Here is a 19,002-nt window from a genome sequence, read left to right as displayed (position 1 = left end):
TTTCTGTGCCTTACATAGTAGTGGAGAGGTTAAGACACTTACCTGTATATAAGCTAAGACCTGAGACAGGAACTGGACGATTGAGGACTCTCCACAGAGATCATCTGTTGCCAATTGGAGACAGTGTCAGAATTCCTGCACTGAGTGGTGGAGAGGAAATAAGACCTCCAGTAACTAGGGCTCAAAGTGTGAAGAAAAAACAATTAAGAGAAAAAGTAGCTACTATGAATGAACCTAACAGAGTAGAAACGTCTTCTGAGAGTGAGGATGATATTTGCTACCATGTACCAGACCGAAGTGGACTGCAGACCAAGACACTGCACACATTATTACCTGAACTTGTTGGTGAGAAGGTTGTGCACAGTGCTGATGGAAGTAGAACTTTAAAAGACAATGTGTCTGAGGAAAGTCTGGAAGAGAATATGAGAGAGAATTCCTATTCAAACCCTGAAATGGAAGTGGAGGAGTTACCAAAAGAGAAAGTTCAAGTCAGCAACCTTCCAACAGTGGAGATAGCATCTACGGATAGACGTTCAAGGAGAACTGTAAAACCGGTCATTAAGCTAAGCTATGATAATCTCGGCAAGCCTTCAGACAGACCTTTAGCTATTGTATACAAGGGTATGGTCATACATCTTGGGAACGGGAACTCTGGGGAGAAGAAAAACGTTTGTGGTACCTTCTGGTGTCATCCACTGGCCCAGTGTGCTAAGTGTAACAAAGTAAACTCTAATTCAGCTTTAATGGCCACAATACAGAGTTAAGTTTGACTTTCCCTGTAATTTCATGGGGACATGAGAATTTTAAGAGGGGGGAGAGTGTAACCCAGGTATATTCCCCTCAAAGTTAAATAAAAAGTATTTAGGACTCTTAATAATAACGTTTAGTGGGTACTGAATTCATAGTTCTTTTAAAATGTGTATATGGGCATCTACCCCTTTAAGAGCATCGTTTGTGTTATAGTTTGGTTGTAATGTACATGTGCAAAACGTGGGTTTTACTAACAAGTTAGTTTTGTCCGTTATTCATTGGTGAATAATTGTTTAAGCCCGCCTGATATCTACGTAATGTGAAGTTTGATTGGTTCTTGAGAGTGGAGGGGAAAAGGAGAGAAGAAGAAAGAAAGCGAACGGAACAGGTGTGTGTCAAAGCGCGCCGTTGTATGTGTGAGAGAATCGCGATTAATCCGGATAGGATTGATTGATTTCATTTATTTTTGAGCAACAAAAAGTATTGAAATAGTTTATTTAGCAGTATTTGTTTTGTTTTCACAAAGTTCGCTGGCTGTAGGCTGAATGCTGAGTTAACTTTCTGTTTGTCAGTACACTTGTGTGAGTTCCAGACGAGTTAGTGCTTACTACAAACGAAATAGTGACTACTAAAGTGAACTTTTAATATCAACGTGAATAACGGTGATAAGGAGAAGCTTAGCGACTGGACATCCAGGTAGCGCCCTGAATTACCGAGAGATTCAGGGTTCCCCTGGCAACGAGGGATCGCGAGGTTCGTCAGGACGTGCATATCAGTGAGAACCGAGGGATTAAAGATTCCTAACAAGGGAGGACTCTTCACTACGGTTAAGGTATTTCAGTTTAATATTTATTTGGCTCTTCGGAGTGAAGCGGCCAATTATCTTTTTGTTTTGTGGCCACAACGCACGCGAGCAACGGTTACAGGCCTGCAACGAGGGGTGAGCGTGATTGGGTGTGTATGTGTGTGTGTGTGGGCCCACGTGAGTTAATGTGTTTATCTGTCAAATTATAACTGCTGCTTTATTTGCAACAAGGGGTTTGATTTATTAATATCCCTTTTCTGTTAAAGGGAAGTTTCTTATATTTTACATGTAAATAGATGGGCATTTAAAACCGTGTAAGAACTATATTGAGGGACATTTGATTTATTATTTGGTAAAAAGAGTCATACTCAACAGCTAACTTTAATATTCCTCTGTAGATTGACATACAATTGTGAAAGTACATTTATCTGAGATTGTGTATCATTTAATATTCTAACTGCCCAATTGTGCTCATTTTAAAAGAGGCAGTTAATTGTAGTTTACTTTTTATTTATTCTGCCTTTTTGTTTCATATTTTCTATTTTTCATTTAAATTCATATTGGTTTTAATAAGCATTGTAATCGTTTTACTTGAAGTGATTTCATCGAGTGGTTGAGTTGAAGGTTAATCTGAATATTTTGTATTGTGTTAATTTATATTCACATAAAAAGTCAGGGTTATAGCTACACATAGGGAATAGTGTTTGTGCTGAAGGGTGTTAAGAGAGTTCCCTTATAATGCAAAGTTTGAACCCGAGTACCCGCCTTAAGAGCTCAAGTACATCATTACTGAGAGGGAAGAGGGTGCTACATATATATATTACAAACTAAACAAAACTTTAATGTTTTATTTAATAAAACATTAATGTTTTATTTATACGTTAATGTTATATTTAATTTGATTACATTAATGTTTAAGTTAAGATTTACAAGAAATGTTAACTGCTACTAACTTTTAACTGTTGTAAAAAAGCACTTTATTTGTTTAAAGTTTTGACAAACAAAATTGTATTGCACTTTTGTTCATACAGTAGAACTTTGAAAGAATAAAATTACACAATACACTACTTTTGATTTCATTATTGAATTTTGCGCATGCTGCGATTAATCGCGATTAATCGCAGAAAATCATGCGATTAATCGCGATTAAAATATTTAATCGTTGCCCAGCACTATTAAAAATATAATTAACTCTTGTCTAGCATGTGCAATCATATAACTAACTGTGTGAGTGAGTGCATAGCTGGTGAAGTGATGTCTCTCTGATAGAGGTCTGTATTGTTAATTCATAGTGAGAGCATTTTTCTGGAATGAGACCGAAGAACAAATCCTCTTTTATACAAGATATTATCCCTCTCCTCTCCCTCAAAACACACACACACCTGATCTGTTACACCTGCTTCTCATTCAGCGTATCGCACAGAGGCTTACTGTTAACATAGACAGGTTTGATTTTACACAGTCTTCTGTCTGAACGCTAGCTACTGTTTTAGTAGTTGCCTAAAAACTCATGTTGCCATCTTCACCATCAAACTTTGCATATACAGAGTCACCCCCTTTAAAATAATCAAATTTTGTGGTGGATCCTTAAATCTGGCACATGAGATCCACTCTCCTGAAGAGTTTAGCTCTAACCCTAATCACACACACCTGAGCATACTAATCAATGTCTTCAGGATCATTAGAAAATCACAGGTAGAGGAGTTTGATCAGGGTTGGAGCTAAACTCTGCAAAACATTGGCCCTCCAGTGCAAAATTTGAGGAACCATGCTTTACAGCCTGAAAGGAAGATGGACACAGTTTTTGTTTTATTTAGCTATATTTACTCCAAGTGAAAGATATAACAACAACATGTCAGAAAAATTAAATAAAATACCACAATCACGGAGTTGGAAAAACGTTCACCCCACCTCCTAAAAATTACTTCATGACACAATCAGTTGTAGCTAGTCACCTTCTCAATGGCACCTAAAGCCATTTGAATTTCAACTGTGATCAGCTGTGGTTATTTTGATTAGCTCAGCATGAAACAAGCTTTCCTGGAGCATTTCAGTCCTTGGTAGTGCAACTGAAGCAAACAATCAACTTTGGCTGGCATGGCACTGTCAAAAGAAAAGATCTGTGGGATAAAGTTGTGAGAAGGCACAAATCAGGAGATGAATGCAAAAAAGTTTCAAAGGCTTTATCAATGCCTAGAAACACTGTGAAGTCTATTATTGAGAAGTGGAATGTATCTGGTACAACACTGACTTCACTGGATCAGAACGTCGCTCCAAACTGGATGAAAGAACCAGGAAGAAACTGGTCAGAGAGGCCACCAAGAGGCCTAAAGCAAATCTGAAGCAGCTGCATGAATTTATGACAAAGTGACAAAAATATCACAGATTCTCCACAAATATGGCTCGTATGGGAGGGTTGCAAGAAAAATGCCAATCTTCAAGAAAGACCACATGCTGTGACAACTAAGCTCTGCCAAACACACCTAGAAGATTCTGATGCAGATGAGACGGAAAATGTAATTATTTGGCCTAAACACCAAATGATATATCTGGCAGAAATCTAGTACATCTCACCATCCAAATAACATAATTCCTACAGCAAAGCATGTGGTGCTAATATCCTGTTCTGGGGTTGTTTCTCTGCAGCAGGGACTGGAGCATTTATCAGGACAGAAGGAAAAATGGATGAAGCAAATTACCATCAAATTCTTGAGGAAAATCTGCTGGCCTCTGACAGAAAGATGTCAATGGGTACAATGTTTACCTTTCAACATGACAATGAACCAAAGCACACAGCAAAACTGAGCACACAGTGGTTGAAGAAGCAAAAATCTGAATGTCGTTGCATGGCCAAGTCAGAGCCCAGACTTAAACCCCACTGAAAATCTGTGGAATGACTTAAAGACTTCAGTCCACAAACACTCACCATCAAATTTAAATGAACTTGAGCAGTTCTGCAAAGAAGAGAAGGCAAATATTGCAAAGTCTAGATTTTCAAAGTTAGTAGAGACAGAAACATATCCCAAAAGACTAAAGGTTATAATTATAGCAAAAGGTGGTTCAACAAAAAATGCTAACACAGTGGGGTGATCCTTTTTCCAAATTTTTGACATGATGGAGTTTTATCTTTCACTTGGACGTTATGAGTTGCATTGAATAAATACAGCTGGATAAAACAAAAACTGTGATTATTTAAAAAGAAGGGGGGTTATTCTTTTCTATACCCACAGTATTTGCAACAACCAAGTGAATCTGAAAATATTTTGGCAGTTCATTGAAATTCTGGCTTGAAATATTAGTAGAAAAATGGATGGCTCAGCCAGAGCATACAGTGTATTTAACTTTATCTGGAGGAAAAATTTGTTAAGAAATACAGTCTATCTTACGTTTGTGAATGCGTCACTTGTTCAGTCAACACTGAAAACATGTTGTTCCATGAATTTCTGAGCAATCTATTGCATTCATGAAGGTATCACAATGAAAGTATGTAATTTGAAATCTGCAAATTTGTTTATGAGCACTCAGTTGCTAACATAGATTTAAAGCCAATTATCTGAGCCATAAAGGCATTGTGATTAATAATAATGATGCTTCAGAAAATTATGTTGTGATGAAGCCGATTGGCAAATGACACCACAGGAATTAAGGACCTATGATTTCCAGGATGCGGATTACACAGAAATAATCACAGAATCATTAAAACACATATTAATGTGGAATGTCAAGGAATTTGGCAAAAAAAGATGTGTGTTGCATGAATATATAAACTTAATGACTATAGTTCTGATCCTAAATCCTAAAAATATTAAAATGAAATGAAAAACTAAAAACAGATTTGATTCTAAATGCTTTTTGATTATTAGCATTTAATCCAATAATTAAAAAGGAACCCACAAAAATTTAAATGGAAAATTAGGAATTTAGAAAAATTCTATGATACTAAAAGCCCTCCAAAAATATATTAATGTTCAAGATTTTTTAAGTCTTATATGCTCACCAATTCTGCATTTATTTGATCAAAAATAAATTAAAATCAGTAATATTTTGAAATTGTATTACATCTAAAAAAAAACTGTTTTCTATTTGAATATGTTAAAATAAAAAGCTACATTTTCAGCAGCCATTAACTCTAGTCTCTTTTTTTTTTATTTACTCACTTTTAATGTTGTCACTTTTGACCACTTTAATGTAATCTTGTAAAATAAAAATGCTAACTTCTTAAAACATATTTATATATAAATGTCTAATAATAGATTTTGCAAAAAACTATTTACTTTATCAAAATACACAGCTACTCTGGATGCTTTTTTTGCCTTCATAATGGTTAAGGCATGGTATGTATTAGCAGTAGTTAACTAGGCCATGTTAACCATCCAACCCTCGATCACTTGGTTCCCTCACCATTCTCTTTCCGCAGACGTGAGATGAACTTCTTGGGAGGGATCACGCCCACCTTCTTCTTCTGTGTGGTGATGCTGTGGAAGAGGTCGGCCAGACAGGTGAGAAGGTTCTCTTTCTTCTTCTGCTGGACTTTATACGCCAACACATTCTCCCTGAACGGCCGGCAGAAATACAGAGCCTGCAACACTGAGTTACAGTAGCACGTGTTTCCAAACTACAGGAAAAGAAACAGAGAGAATTAATTCAGGCTTCAGAGTTAATCAACCCTTGAGTGCGAAACAATCAAAGAACATTTGGAACACAATTAAATCTGATCAACGAAACTGAGAGATAAAATCTGGATTGCATGCTGGAAATGTGCCAAGGAAGAAGCAGACACGGGTCAAATACAGAGATCCCGACCTAACGTGGATCTGCACTGGACATTTACAATCAATAAAGAAAGAAAAACCACTAAAGCAAATAAAAGGGTTGGGAAAAACTAATGGTGGAATTAAAAGCTCTTTTAAAACATGACCTGCACGGGCTGAAAGAGCAGCACTTGCTGTTACCACAAATGACAACAGAGCAGTGTTTCCCCTCTAAAGGCCTTTCCTGTTCACGCATACTGATAATGGAGTTGTTTTAGATTTGTTGTTTGTTGTTTATTGAGAATTCAATTAAGAATGATATTTAGAATTCAAATAGTTTAATTGTCATCATGGTGCATGTTTTTTTTGTGTGTTATTGGTGACAAAGTTACATATTTAACCCTGATCCATAAATGTAAAAAGAATACAGATATAAACTTGGCCACAGGAATGCCACAGTTTGTCTGTGCGTCATTCTAAAATATATTCATTTTGGATACACTAAACAACTCTCTCAATAAATTTGATCGCTTTGTTTTATCATCGCTTTGTGATGGCAGTAAAATCTTAATTAAAATGAACGCAACACTCATTAGATCTGACTGACAATTCTCCTATGAATCTAAATACATAAAAAAATAAATGATAATAACTAAGAAAGACCTCTTTCTAAACGAAATAAGTGACAGTAAGAAAAATAACAACTGTGACCTGATTTCTGTGGATCTCCTGACGATTCACTGAATTAGTGAATTAACTGTTCTGTCAAAACAAAGAGGCAGCTTGACCTGAAAGATTCAGCTTTAAGACTGAACAGTAACATGTACATTAATTATACCAGCCGCACTGATGGCAGCAGGAAGAAATTCTGCTCAGTCAAGCTGACATGTTCTGTGGTGAAAATCAAATGCTTATACATTTTGCATGAAGAGTACAAATAAACCACTCGCTTCTGTTGAAAAAACAAAACAAATAAAATGGGTTTTTGCCCACTCAGTGCAACATTTCATTGTTTTGATGCTGTGGTGTTTTGATGCTGTGGTGTATTTACAATCAATAATGTTGTTAGGCATGAAAAAAAAAAAGAGAAAACTAAGCTACTCAATGTTTCACTGAACAAATATGCAAACCATTACCATGTGTATACAATATTTTTTGCTCCGTAAACAGGTCTTCACCACTCTGGCTCATGTGTGAAGCCATGTGTCTGTTTAAGGGTTAGTCTGGTGCTGAGGATACTTACATTGACCAATCCAAAGTAGTGTTCATTAATGGGGAACTGCTCTGAACCGATGTCTTTCTCCAGAGCAGAGGCATTGGTGCCCTGAAATGACAGAAATAAAAGACTTGGCAATTACACTTTAATTTTACATTGAATATTCATTCTCATGCATCACATTTTAAGACAAAGTAAGAAGACTCACAGCTATAATTAAATGCATTTATGTCTAAAGTTTTCTCTAAAACTTCATGAAGTGACATTAAGCCACCAAAATGGAAATGAGGAACAAAATCAAGATGAAACCTCAGCTGGAGAAAGACTCATCTCGTATATGATGCTACAAGTGACAGAATGACCTACACTTGGTTGCTTTTTATGGCATTATCATTATCAGTCGGTAAGACATAATTATGCCTGGTAAGCTTTCTTAATTTACATGTCAATGCCAAGTGTGGAATACTATCAATAAATACTCAAGATAACACTGAATACAGAGAGGTGTTCTCCGTTTTTGTCATTTCGAAACATATAAAAAACGTACTATTATTAATTTTTATATATACAAACAATAACCATGTTCAACTCCTGATAAATCCATGGGCAGTTAGGCATATGATTTTTGAAATCCAAACCATTCAAGCTGATACTCAAGGATCAAGTGTTGTAATGGTTCAATTTATCAGCAACTGAATGAGATGAAATTGAAGTTGTAACAGATACACTACACAAAGCCTTAATAATGGATAGAACAACTAAGCAGGAAGTGATGCTGGATAAGAATCCATGACAGAATGTAACTGAATCAGCGGGTCAAGATCAGAGTTTCACTTCAGTCACAGTACAATGGGACTCCAGACAGTTTATCTTCAAGTAACACTGAAACCAGTGTTCATAAGATACCAGCCACATTATGTATAATATTTATTCATCCTCTGAAGTTTGACCTAAAACAGGGTCAGAAATGTCAGTGGATGTGAAAAAATTAGAAAGTGATTTAAAGGCTTGTCTTATATATTCATTCATATGTAAATACGGTGGTCATAATGGCCCAAGCCATTTTACAAATCAGTTTCAATGAATGTAGAATGCATTTCAGATAAGAGATTTAATTGAAATACTGTAGTTTTACATATACATTATAAAGTAATTTGTGATTATATAATAATAATAATAAAAATGGAATGCCCTCAAAAATGTTAAAAAAGATGGCATTCGCAGGGAACTAATATTGCACATTATTTCTTTAAAGAATTGCAGTCACACTACACACTACAGTTAAAAAAAGATCAAGTGACAGTAAAGACATTTATATTGTTGTAAAATATTTATATTTTATATATGTATAAAATGTTATATATGTATGTATAGATATATGAATAAAAATAAATGCTGTTATTTTGAACTATCAATCAATCAATCAATCAATAAAAAACAATCAGTTTCCACAAAAATATTAAGACAAACTGTTTTCAACATTGATGATGATGATAATAAGAAAGTCTTAGGCCTACCTTTACTTAACTTAATAATGGTTGCTGGAAATTCATTAGCCAACACAGGAATAAATGATATTTAAAATATATGAAAAGTTGTTTCTACTGTGTTTTTAATCAAATACATGCAGCTGTGCTCAACATAAAAGACGTCTTTCAAAAACATTAAAAAAAACATTTTTTATAACCTTTTATAACTGGGGCTGGTCTGAATAACATTTTTTGAGCTTAGAAGCTTTGGTAGTAATCAACACCGAATATTTGAAGCTTTGGAGGGAGGGGCTGAACATATTCTCCTCTCTAATACAGGCAGGAATCTCTGTGTGTTTGTCTGTCCGTTTGTATTTTTATTATGTCAAGAACCATTCATCCAGTCAACGTCACACATGGCGGATGTGTTGCTGCGGACCGAAAGGAGTGCAGTGTCACATTTTGGTGCAATATGGACACAGCACACATTCAGAATAAATCAGCTTTTAATAAACTACAGAACAGTGCGATCCGGAAGCGGCGAGCCTCACCCGGGCAGCGCTTATATGATACGAGAATGGACACTGCAAAAGTGATACAAAACACACAGGTCTGTTAAGAGCAAAACTTTTAATGTAGACAAATTATTATTAGGCTGGGCTACTGTATGGTTTTTATATATATATATAGCTGCCATGCTTGCAAGTATTTTCAAGCAAATTAATTGCACGTTTTTTTATCTTGTGTAAAATTACTGATTAACATGCATGGGGGATAAAAGCAGCTTGTTTATTTTACACCAACATGATTTTTCAAACTTGATGTGCTGTTGTGGTAGGACAGTTTCTAATAGCATATCTGGCACACTAGCGCCCTGCATTTCAGCCCGGGCCGAATTTTTTTTTTACACCCCTCAGGCCCATTTAAGGCTTCTCCCAATTTTTATATTTTAGACATCAATCAATAAGTGATAAAAAAAATTGCTGAATGATGTATTACTCTCACCTTTGTAAGCAAAAATGACAGTATAGGCTATTTTTGTGATTGTGCTGGCACCTCTATTCAAAGAGAGCTTTAGCGTCCCTCTCCGCAGAAACTTGGATATAGTGCACATTTATTATGGTGCAGTAGGTATATCTAGATTTTATTTTAGGCAAGTTGTGATGATTTGAGAATGCTAAATTGATCAACTTACCGTTTGTCGTTACTTTAAAAAACTAGTACTGGGCGGTAAACCGGTTCATACCGAAAACCGGTGTATATTTTCGATACAATGTTAATTGTCTATTTTTGCTGTGCTGCACGCACTGAATTAAAGTGAAAGCGCATTGTTCGCAGGAAAAATTAACATGGATTACATGGTAACGCAGGGTAAAAGGGTAACAAGAATATCAACCAGCAGAAAATGTATTGTACACCTAAATATGCATAAAAAAATAAAAAAAAAGTCATCAACCGGAAAACCGGTATAATTTTGAAAAAAAAAAAATGTGATATAAATTTTGGGTCAAACCGCCCAGCACTATACAAAATGGAACTATTTTAATAGCTGAAAGAGTAGTATAAGCAAGTTTGATTAGAATATTCTGGTCCAGCCGTATTTAGAACCCAGATTTCTCTGGATGACTCTGAATGAGCAGATCAGGTAATGACTAAATACCACAATCAGATCCAGAGATCAAAGTCATACACCAGTGAATTCAAGACCATAACTGACCATAATAGCTGCTCTCTGTCTCTGTGATTGTCTAGTTTTGTGGTTAACCCAACCGAGACAGCAACCTTTTTATCCGTAGGAAATAGGAATCCACAAAGACCTTTAATTCCTGCACTAATAGATTTTAATAACCTATTGAAATATAAATACGCCATTGTGTAAGACAGACTTAAAAGCTTGAATATTTTTAGGTCACAATAAATAACAACAGGCAAGTAATGGATTGCATTCGTTCATGAGGGCTATTGAATCCTCTGAGCTCAAAGGCTTTAAATTACCATAACTGCCATTATGTTGGCTAAACAATGTAAAGATACTTCTGCCAACATTTTATAAATAGGGGATATTTTCTTGTTGTCCACATACAACTGTCAGCTAGGCCATTTGTTTCTGATTAGATTAGAAACCTTCCAAAGCACATTAATGAGCATATACACAAACATAAACTCACTGGCTACTTTATTAGGTACACCTTGCTAGTACCGAGTTGAATAGGGTTGGGTACTGAAACACAGTACCAATATGGCACTGGTACCTATGGAACTGGTATGCACCGAACCGAATGACTGAGCAATCGATTGAAATATTTGTCCTTGTTCTCCGAAATGTACACAAGACGCATGGTCGTCGCTAGGCTTTTTTTAGCGGGGCTATAGCATTTAGGTCCATAAACTGTACACAAATTTACGATCGCCTCAGAGTCAGTTCCTTTAGATTTCATATATAAACGGTGGCAGACCAGTCTCCTGCCCATCTTTCAGCATGCTCTTCAAGCCGCAGACAGAGGATACAAAGTGTGTGTTTATCGATAGATTGTTAGAATATCTGTATTTGTGCTGTTCTTTGTCATAAATACAGTTTACAAAAGGTCACAAGGGAGCAATCAGTTTCTCATCTACTGTAAAGTTTTCGCTCATCACACCACAGCGGTTTACTCCAGCAACAATCAAGCCTTTAACACATATGAACGCATACTTTAATAATACTTATTTAAATATACTTAATCTAATTACTTTATACATACACTATTGTGCAAAAGTCTTAGGTAGTCTGTTGTCAGACTGCTTGTGCATTTAACAATCTCACTAGATTATTATTAAAATTATTGGCAAAATGAATGTTTGGTAATGTAAACTGATATTTCATACTGACATACTAAAGCAAAAGATATAAATAACTGGCTTTAAACCCTTTTTTTTGGGTGAAAATACTAATGTGCCTACGACTGTACTTTACAAATGACATTGTTGCTACTTTATAAAGAATGACCATACAGTCATTCACAGAACTGATTAAAGACAGGGACAAACAGCACTCATTTTAACTAAATACCAGAGTGATAGACAGAGATACAGTAAAAACATTATGTGTGGTTTTGTATTAAATAATGACCCAGATCGTGAAATACATTTATTAGCCTTAGAGTAGGGGTGTGACGGTTCGTATATAACCGTGAGACCGGCGGTTATAGTTGAACACCGTCATTAGAACTCTATAACCGCCAAAACCGTGTCATTAAAATATTTTTTACAAACATTTTTTAGATAGGATCATAAGATGCACAATATATCGGGAGACATGGTTTTTACCACTTAATGAAGTTTTGTAAATCGTCAGACATGATATTTACCACTTCATAAAATTTTGCTTTGTAGAAAACCTTTCTTAAAAACTAATTTCGTTTTGTACAAATTTTGTCTTAATTTTAATAAATGTTTCATCAACCAATTGCGTGTATTTTAATAAATAAAAAGCAAATATAGCAGACAATGATAACCGACATGGAAGCACCAGCGCGCCGCGTTCACTTGCACTGCACTAGAGCGCATCTCATCGCAAATGAAACTCAGCTTAGGCCTATGCCTCATACATTAGCATTAAATATCTTTGCTGCATCCTTTCTAGAACAGACAATGGCATTTTTTTTGCGACTCGCATCAGCAAAGCATTGCATGGCCATAGACCGCAAAACAATCAGCGGATGGCGGGCGGGTGCGGCTTTGAAATTTGCTCAAAAAACGTTGGCTCGGATGATGAGTTTTGTGACCGATCTCCTTAATAAATGGAGGTCTGAAATCTCTGCCCCTTTACCGATCAGAGCGCGCGCTGACACGGAGTCAAATGTGACGGTTATGTTATGAACCGTCACATTTGACTCACGTCATAACCGTCATCACCAATTCTGAAACCGGCACACCCCTACCTTAGAGTAAGGGAAGCTTGGGAAATGAGTATCAAGGAGCGTATGAATGATATGGATTTATTTTAAATCTTTTTAATGTTCTTTAATTTTATCCTTGTTTATTTATTTTAATAGAAGTATCGATTCAGGCACCGTTTAGGCATTGGTACCATTTAAAAGTATCGAAATGGCACCGGTATCGAATAAAAACCAATCGATACCCAACCCTAGAGTTAAACCCCCTTTTGCCTTCAGAACTGCCTTAATTCTTTGTGGCATAGATTCAACAAAATGCTGGAAACACTCCTCAGAGATTTTGGTCCATATTGACATGATAGAATCATGCAGTTGCTGCAGATTTGTCTTCTGTACATTGATAATAAGAATCTCCGTCTGACACCAACAACCATTCCACATTCAAAGTAAATTAAATCCCCCTCCTTTCACATTCTGATGCTCGGTTTGAACTTCAAGTCGTCCTCACCACATCTAAATGCCAAAATGCATTAAGTTGCTGCTATGTGATTAGCCAATTAGCAATTTTTGTTACCAAGCAACTGAACAGGTGTACCTATAAGGCAATATGTTGCTTATGTTCCCAAATTAAAGCAAAGTTATTTGAGCCATGTTTTCAAACGAAAGACAGGTCTGCGGTTGTGTGCACCAAACACACACTAATTGAGGTCATTTAAGCAGAACTGAACATGGAAGACATACAGGATAACATTTCATTAGCTTGCCCTGTATCTGTGGTCAATGAGCCACTAAGATGTGGCCCCAAACACACACCGGTGAAGAAATGAACCCTGTCCAGTCATTGGTTACATAACTAGTGCTAAACAGCAGACAGACGTTGTGTGGCCTTGCTGGCAATAATTCCACATAAATCCACATCTAGCTCAGAATGACAAAATACCTCAAGTTATCTAAGGATGACAGTGGTGATAGGCTTTAGGCTAGTTTCTGCCACTAAAATATTCAGCCAATGTCAGATATCCCACAGAAACAACTCTGTTAGACTTACATAACACTATGGGCTCTGCTCCTATTAGCCATCTTAAAACTTTTAAAATGGCAAAGGAAAAGCACTACAGGGAATTTAAATACAACATTGTAGGAACTTTCTTGCATAATATAGTATAATTAGTTACAGTGATGGTGATATTAAAAGTAATGTGATTTTTTTGGGGATGAACTCCAAAAATCTAAGACATTGTTCAATCTTTTGACTTTAGATCTTCTCTATCCTTTGTGCAGTCGTGACCAAAAAAAAAAAAAAAAAGAGACAAAAGCACAAGACAAATGACTAACACTGAAAATAATATGAAAACTGAAAATATAAAAACAGAAGCTAATTCTAAATATGAATAAATACTGTAATACTAACAATAACACATCTAGTTCATAAAAGCAAAAATAAAACCTATCCTAAGTTCTTGAGTCCAGCTCACAAAGCGATCAAATGACTTCAGAAGATAATATTGGCTGCTTTTATGGTGTTGTTTCATCTTTTTGGAAGTTTTAAAGAACCAGTGCCCATTCACTCAAACTGTATAGAAAGGAGCGAGCAGTACATTACAACAATTTTCATTTTGTGGGAACTATATTGTTAAGAGGAGCTCCATATTACACGTTTCAACAAGTAACATTTTCAAAACATGCTCAAACTATCAAAATGACATCACAACAATACAGAGAAAATAAATGTCTATGCAAAGCACACAGACATATTTACATCTAAGGAAGTGAAACAATTTACAGATAGGCCACTTAAACGTAGATTAGCCTACTACTTTATCAGTGAGACAATTTTTAGCTTGTAAAATGCAAGATTAACAACACAGACACTAAACTGACCTATCACAACATAAAAAGGGCATCACTGATTCTGCCATATTTTCCAGTAAGTAAAATCATTTTAAGCTATTCCTTACACTTCTAGTTTCAGTTTAATATTTGAGCAAATAATAAGTCTATTAATGATAGATGATTCAGTACATTGGTGATCAATGCATGCAGCAGCTCATAATGAGGTCATGCACCTGATTGTGAGGAAAGCCATTCAACTATCATCATTACGTAAGAGCAAGCCAGCACGCTATCCACGCTATACTCACCATATTACAAATGGAGGCGATGTTTCTGACAGTCATTTAGTTTATAAGGTGCCCCTCGTTGCCATCTTTATGAAATAAACATGACTGTAACAGCAGTACAGTGACGGGCCAAGCTGCAATCCCAACCGAGGACAGCAATCAGTGACCATTCAATCCCCACTACACACATGCAAAGTGCGAACAAATCGAGAGATAAACGTCTGCGGTTTTTGTCTAGTTGTTTTCTTCATGGTCACTGCAACTAAGAATAAAAATGCAGGACATATTTATGTTAAACATTTTTGCTTGTTACACGGACTAAACGAAACATTCACATCCTGGATTAACGGTCAAACCCCGCCCACTAGGACACAATTGGTTCTTTCGGCGTCTACGACACGAAACGCTGCTCAATTGATTGACAGATCATTTCACCAATGAATGTCGAAAACGAGCGTTAGAACTTTCGTTGTGGCCAATAGAATTTGTATAATATAGTGCGCTACTAAATAAAGGGTTGTCCCAATGCACATTTCACAAGTTCACAACTCCACAGGACATTCAATTTAAAAAAAAATAATTTGGTGGACAGCATAACACTAAATGACAAATTTTCTGTTAATATGAAGTACAGTTTATACGTTTGTAAATATAAATGGGCTAATTTAGGCCCAGTTTAACTGCAAAAGTATATAAAAAGATAATTTCTGGAGTAATAATTTGTGAACATAAATACCGTCTCATACGCCCAGCTGCCAACCATTAATTGTATCGCTGTATTAAACAATACTAGTTTTTTTTAGTTGGATCTGTTTTTTTAGTCGAAACTGAGTGATTTGTTAACCAATCACACAGAATCGTCCGAGCGTTTTCATGAGTGGGTTTTATTTTTGAAGGAACTGATGGAGCCGATTCGCTTAAACGAACTGGAGGCGGTCTCTTTAAATATCCCACAATTCCTCACACCGCCCACACGTGTTCAATTGCTTTTTGCACAGTCGCACAAAGATCACACGATCGGGCAGACACAGCATGGACGGACGCAGTATGGGCGTTGGTAAGGTTTTATGTTTAGATTTTTAATTTCTTGCTTACGTACTTGAACCTATGTTTTATTTTATACTTGCACAACATGTACAAGTTGTGTCGGAAATAATCAGGTTTAGTTTACCAGAGCAGTTACAGTGATCTTTAAAAGTGTATAGAAAGGTATTAAAATATTTCAAAAGATGCTCGATAAAACATGTTGTACAGTTGCTGCCAAGCCTTGATCATAATTCTTGAACTATTACGTTGCAAAAAAGAGCCACGTGTTGCCCGGTAACGCACGTGGTGAATGTGCGGCCTGCTGATGTTGACTTGCATCTGTTTTAATAGATTGTCCATCTGAACCCCCTGACTGAAGAGAAGCTTGCCAGTTTCTACAATGTCTTCCCTGTAAAGGTAAGGAAGCATTTATTAACTAAAAAAGTCCCAGTGACTAACAAAAGAGTAGAAATTATTTGTCTCGGTGCTCTATATCTTGCTTAAAGGAAAGCTCAGTGCTAAAGAAGTAAACTTAGTAAATGTCTGTATGGTGTAACGGTCTTTTTTTTTTTTTTTTTTTTTTTTTTTTCTTTTTTTTTATTCACATGTAGGATCTCTTATTGGTTTGGGCCTTGAGGCCACAGTTGTGCTGAAGAGTCCTTCTGTAACCATTAACTGGTAAGTTATTTACTTTATTTTGATAGTTTTGTCAACCCCTTTTATTGCACATTCAAGTCCTATTATGTCTTGAATGATCGACATGGAGGGGTAGATTAATTCTCTCAAAAACCTGAAGTATTGGCTTAACATTCCTTGCTTTGGATCCTGTCGGGAGAAACAATTTTTATAATGGTTAACGTTGATGATTGTGTTTTAAGATGCTTGGTAATTGGTCTAAATTCGTATTTTGCAGCCAATGGCAAAGGCAGAGAATGTAAGAACTACAGTCATTAGGTGAGTAACTTGAGCATATCTCTTTCTGCTTTTATTTCAGACCCTTCTATGCTTTGCCCACTGGAGGCTGTCTGTGTTTCTAGTGGCCATATCAGGAGGGTAGAGTGAACTACTCTTGCTAAAACCTGGGTCAGAGGTCACTTCTCTGTGCTTGGATCCTGTCGCAAGACACATTCATATAAGAATTTAAATGCAGGCCGTGTTTAATGAATGCATAACCTGGTTGGTTTGAGTTTAAAGTGAACTGAGATTTTCCTTTTCTTTTAACAGATTCCATTTGATGGCTTCGTTTCGGGGCACATGTTTCCAGTGACTGACTTGTTCCTCGGATGGGATGCAGCTTGAGTAGAGCTAATTTTATTGCCATGTTTGGAGAACGTAAAATGAGTGCTTATTTAACCATGCGTTTATGTATTGCACAATTTTGAAAGTTGTTCATTGTTACCAATAAAGAAATATACTTTCTTGTAGTGGGTCCTTTTATTACCTTTTTTTTTTTTTTTCTCCAATTAACATTTGAATCATTGATCATGACCCATGTTGTCAGGAGATTACTGTTTTTAGCCAAGGTTAATCTGTGTTTTAGAATGGGTTCTATGCATTTTATTTCCTCGGAAGAAACCTCAAATTTCAACAGTTTAGACTGATATGTTTAAAGGGTTAGTTCGCCCAAATATTAAAATTGTCATTAACTCACCCTCATGTCGTTCCAAGCCTGTAAGACCTCCGTTCATCTTCAGGACACAGTTCAAGATATTTTAGATTTAGTCAGAGCTTTCTGTCCCTCCATTGAAGGTGTATGCACTGTATACGGTCCATGTCCAGAAAGGTAATAAAGACATCTTCAAAGTAGTCCATGTGACATCATGTAACTGACCCTCTGATGTCACATGGACTATGTTTTTCTTACCTTTCTGGACCTGGACCGTATACCGTGCATACACTTTCAATGGAGGGACAGAATATCTTGAACTGTGTTCTGAAGATGAACGGAGGTCTTACAGGTTTGGAACGTCATGAGGGTGAGTCATTATTGACAATTTTTTTATATTTGGATGAACTAACCCTTTTAATGGGAGGTTGGTGAATCAAAAGTTTGTAGTTTGATAACTATTTGTAAGTCTAAGACAAAGTGGTGTCATTTCTAAATTCAAGGTACATTCGGGGTTAGTGCCTTCTGTGTATTTAGTGCCTAAATGTGTATTTAATAGAATTGTTTCGGAGTAGTGTTATTAAAAGTGACATGAAATCTAGATTTAGTTTTTGCTGAAGGTGCAGTGGTTCTCACCTGGTTTTACTTCATAATCCAGATGTAATGCTGTATATGGTGGACAATTGGTGATTCTGCATGATAAATTTGTTTTAGAAACTTCACATTGAATTACCTAGGTACAATATGCAGACATATATCTGGTTGGGGTTTGCTCTTTCAGTTGGTGTGTTTTTTTTTTTTGTCGTCTGGTTTAGGCTCAGTTCAGTAGTAATTGGCACCATGCAAAAGCTGATGTCTGTGGACTGCAGAAACCATGTTTATTACAATTTTAACTGAACCTGTAATTAACGTTCATCTGGTTAATTTTCCATCGTTTTGTTTCATCGATTTAAAGAATGGGGGTGTCAACCTGTCCGGTCTAATTTGACCTGAATTAACAGAAAAACAAAACGGCTGCATTTTTTTTCACAGTTACCACCCCCCCATGATCTACCACTTGAGAGCCACTGTTGAAATTGTACAATAACAGGAATGCTGAATTACAACACCCGATAAGGGGATACAGGGAATTAAGAACATTATCTGAACTTACAAACAGTTTCAGAGCTGGTATGACAGATTATACACTGTATAAAAAACAACAACAACAAAAAACAATATTAAGACAATGGACTGATGTCATAACTAAATGACACTAGTTTGGTTATCTAACATACAGAGTGAAGTTCAATTTTTTTTGTGACAGAAATGATTAAAGACTTCATTGCGATTGAAAGAACAGATAGGAGGAAGAGGAAATTACATAAAAAAATATGGTAATGGA

General features: G+C 36.2%; 1 protein-coding gene, 1 long non-coding RNA gene and 2 other non-coding genes across 4 annotated transcripts in view; 3 read left to right on the top strand and 1 right to left on the bottom strand.

Annotated features, from left to right (window-relative positions):
• The window catches only part of LOC127938225 (ubiquitin carboxyl-terminal hydrolase 46), a 31,867-nt gene extending 16,480 nt beyond the window's left edge, over positions 1 to 15,387 (bottom strand). Inside the window, exons 1-3 of the mRNA XM_052534689.1 lie at positions 15,008 to 15,387; positions 7,550 to 7,630; positions 5,957 to 6,170 (exon numbers count right to left, since the gene is read on the bottom strand). Coding sequence (XP_052390649.1) covers positions 5,957 to 6,170; positions 7,550 to 7,630; positions 15,008 to 15,043 — 331 coding nt within the window. The 5' untranslated portion in view covers positions 15,044 to 15,387. The remainder of the gene's footprint in view (positions 1 to 5,956; positions 6,171 to 7,549; positions 7,631 to 15,007) is intronic.
• Positions 15,388 to 15,900: 513 nt separating this feature from the next.
• LOC127938229 (uncharacterized) lies at positions 15,901 to 17,436 on the top strand. The gene is made up of 5 exons (XR_008148648.1): positions 15,901 to 16,043; positions 16,364 to 16,429; positions 16,624 to 16,690; positions 16,926 to 16,966; positions 17,237 to 17,436. It is a non-coding gene; the product is annotated as an uncharacterized LOC127938229 (long non-coding RNA).
• On the top strand, positions 16,735 to 16,855 carry LOC127939092 (small nucleolar RNA SNORA26). The gene has a single exon (XR_008148891.1). It is a non-coding gene; the product is annotated as a small nucleolar RNA SNORA26 (small nucleolar RNA).
• Positions 17,020 to 17,142, top strand: LOC127939093 (small nucleolar RNA SNORA26). Its single transcript, XR_008148892.1, has one exon. It is a non-coding gene; the product is annotated as a small nucleolar RNA SNORA26 (small nucleolar RNA).
• Positions 17,437 to 19,002: the final 1,566 nt, after the last annotated feature.

The sequence above is a fragment of the Carassius gibelio genome, chromosome A20, assembly GCF_023724105.1.
Source record: "Carassius gibelio isolate Cgi1373 ecotype wild population from Czech Republic chromosome A20, carGib1.2-hapl.c, whole genome shotgun sequence".
Taxonomy (NCBI): Eukaryota; Metazoa; Chordata; class Actinopteri; order Cypriniformes; family Cyprinidae; genus Carassius; species Carassius gibelio.
This window is presented reverse-complemented; position numbering and strand designations above follow the sequence as displayed.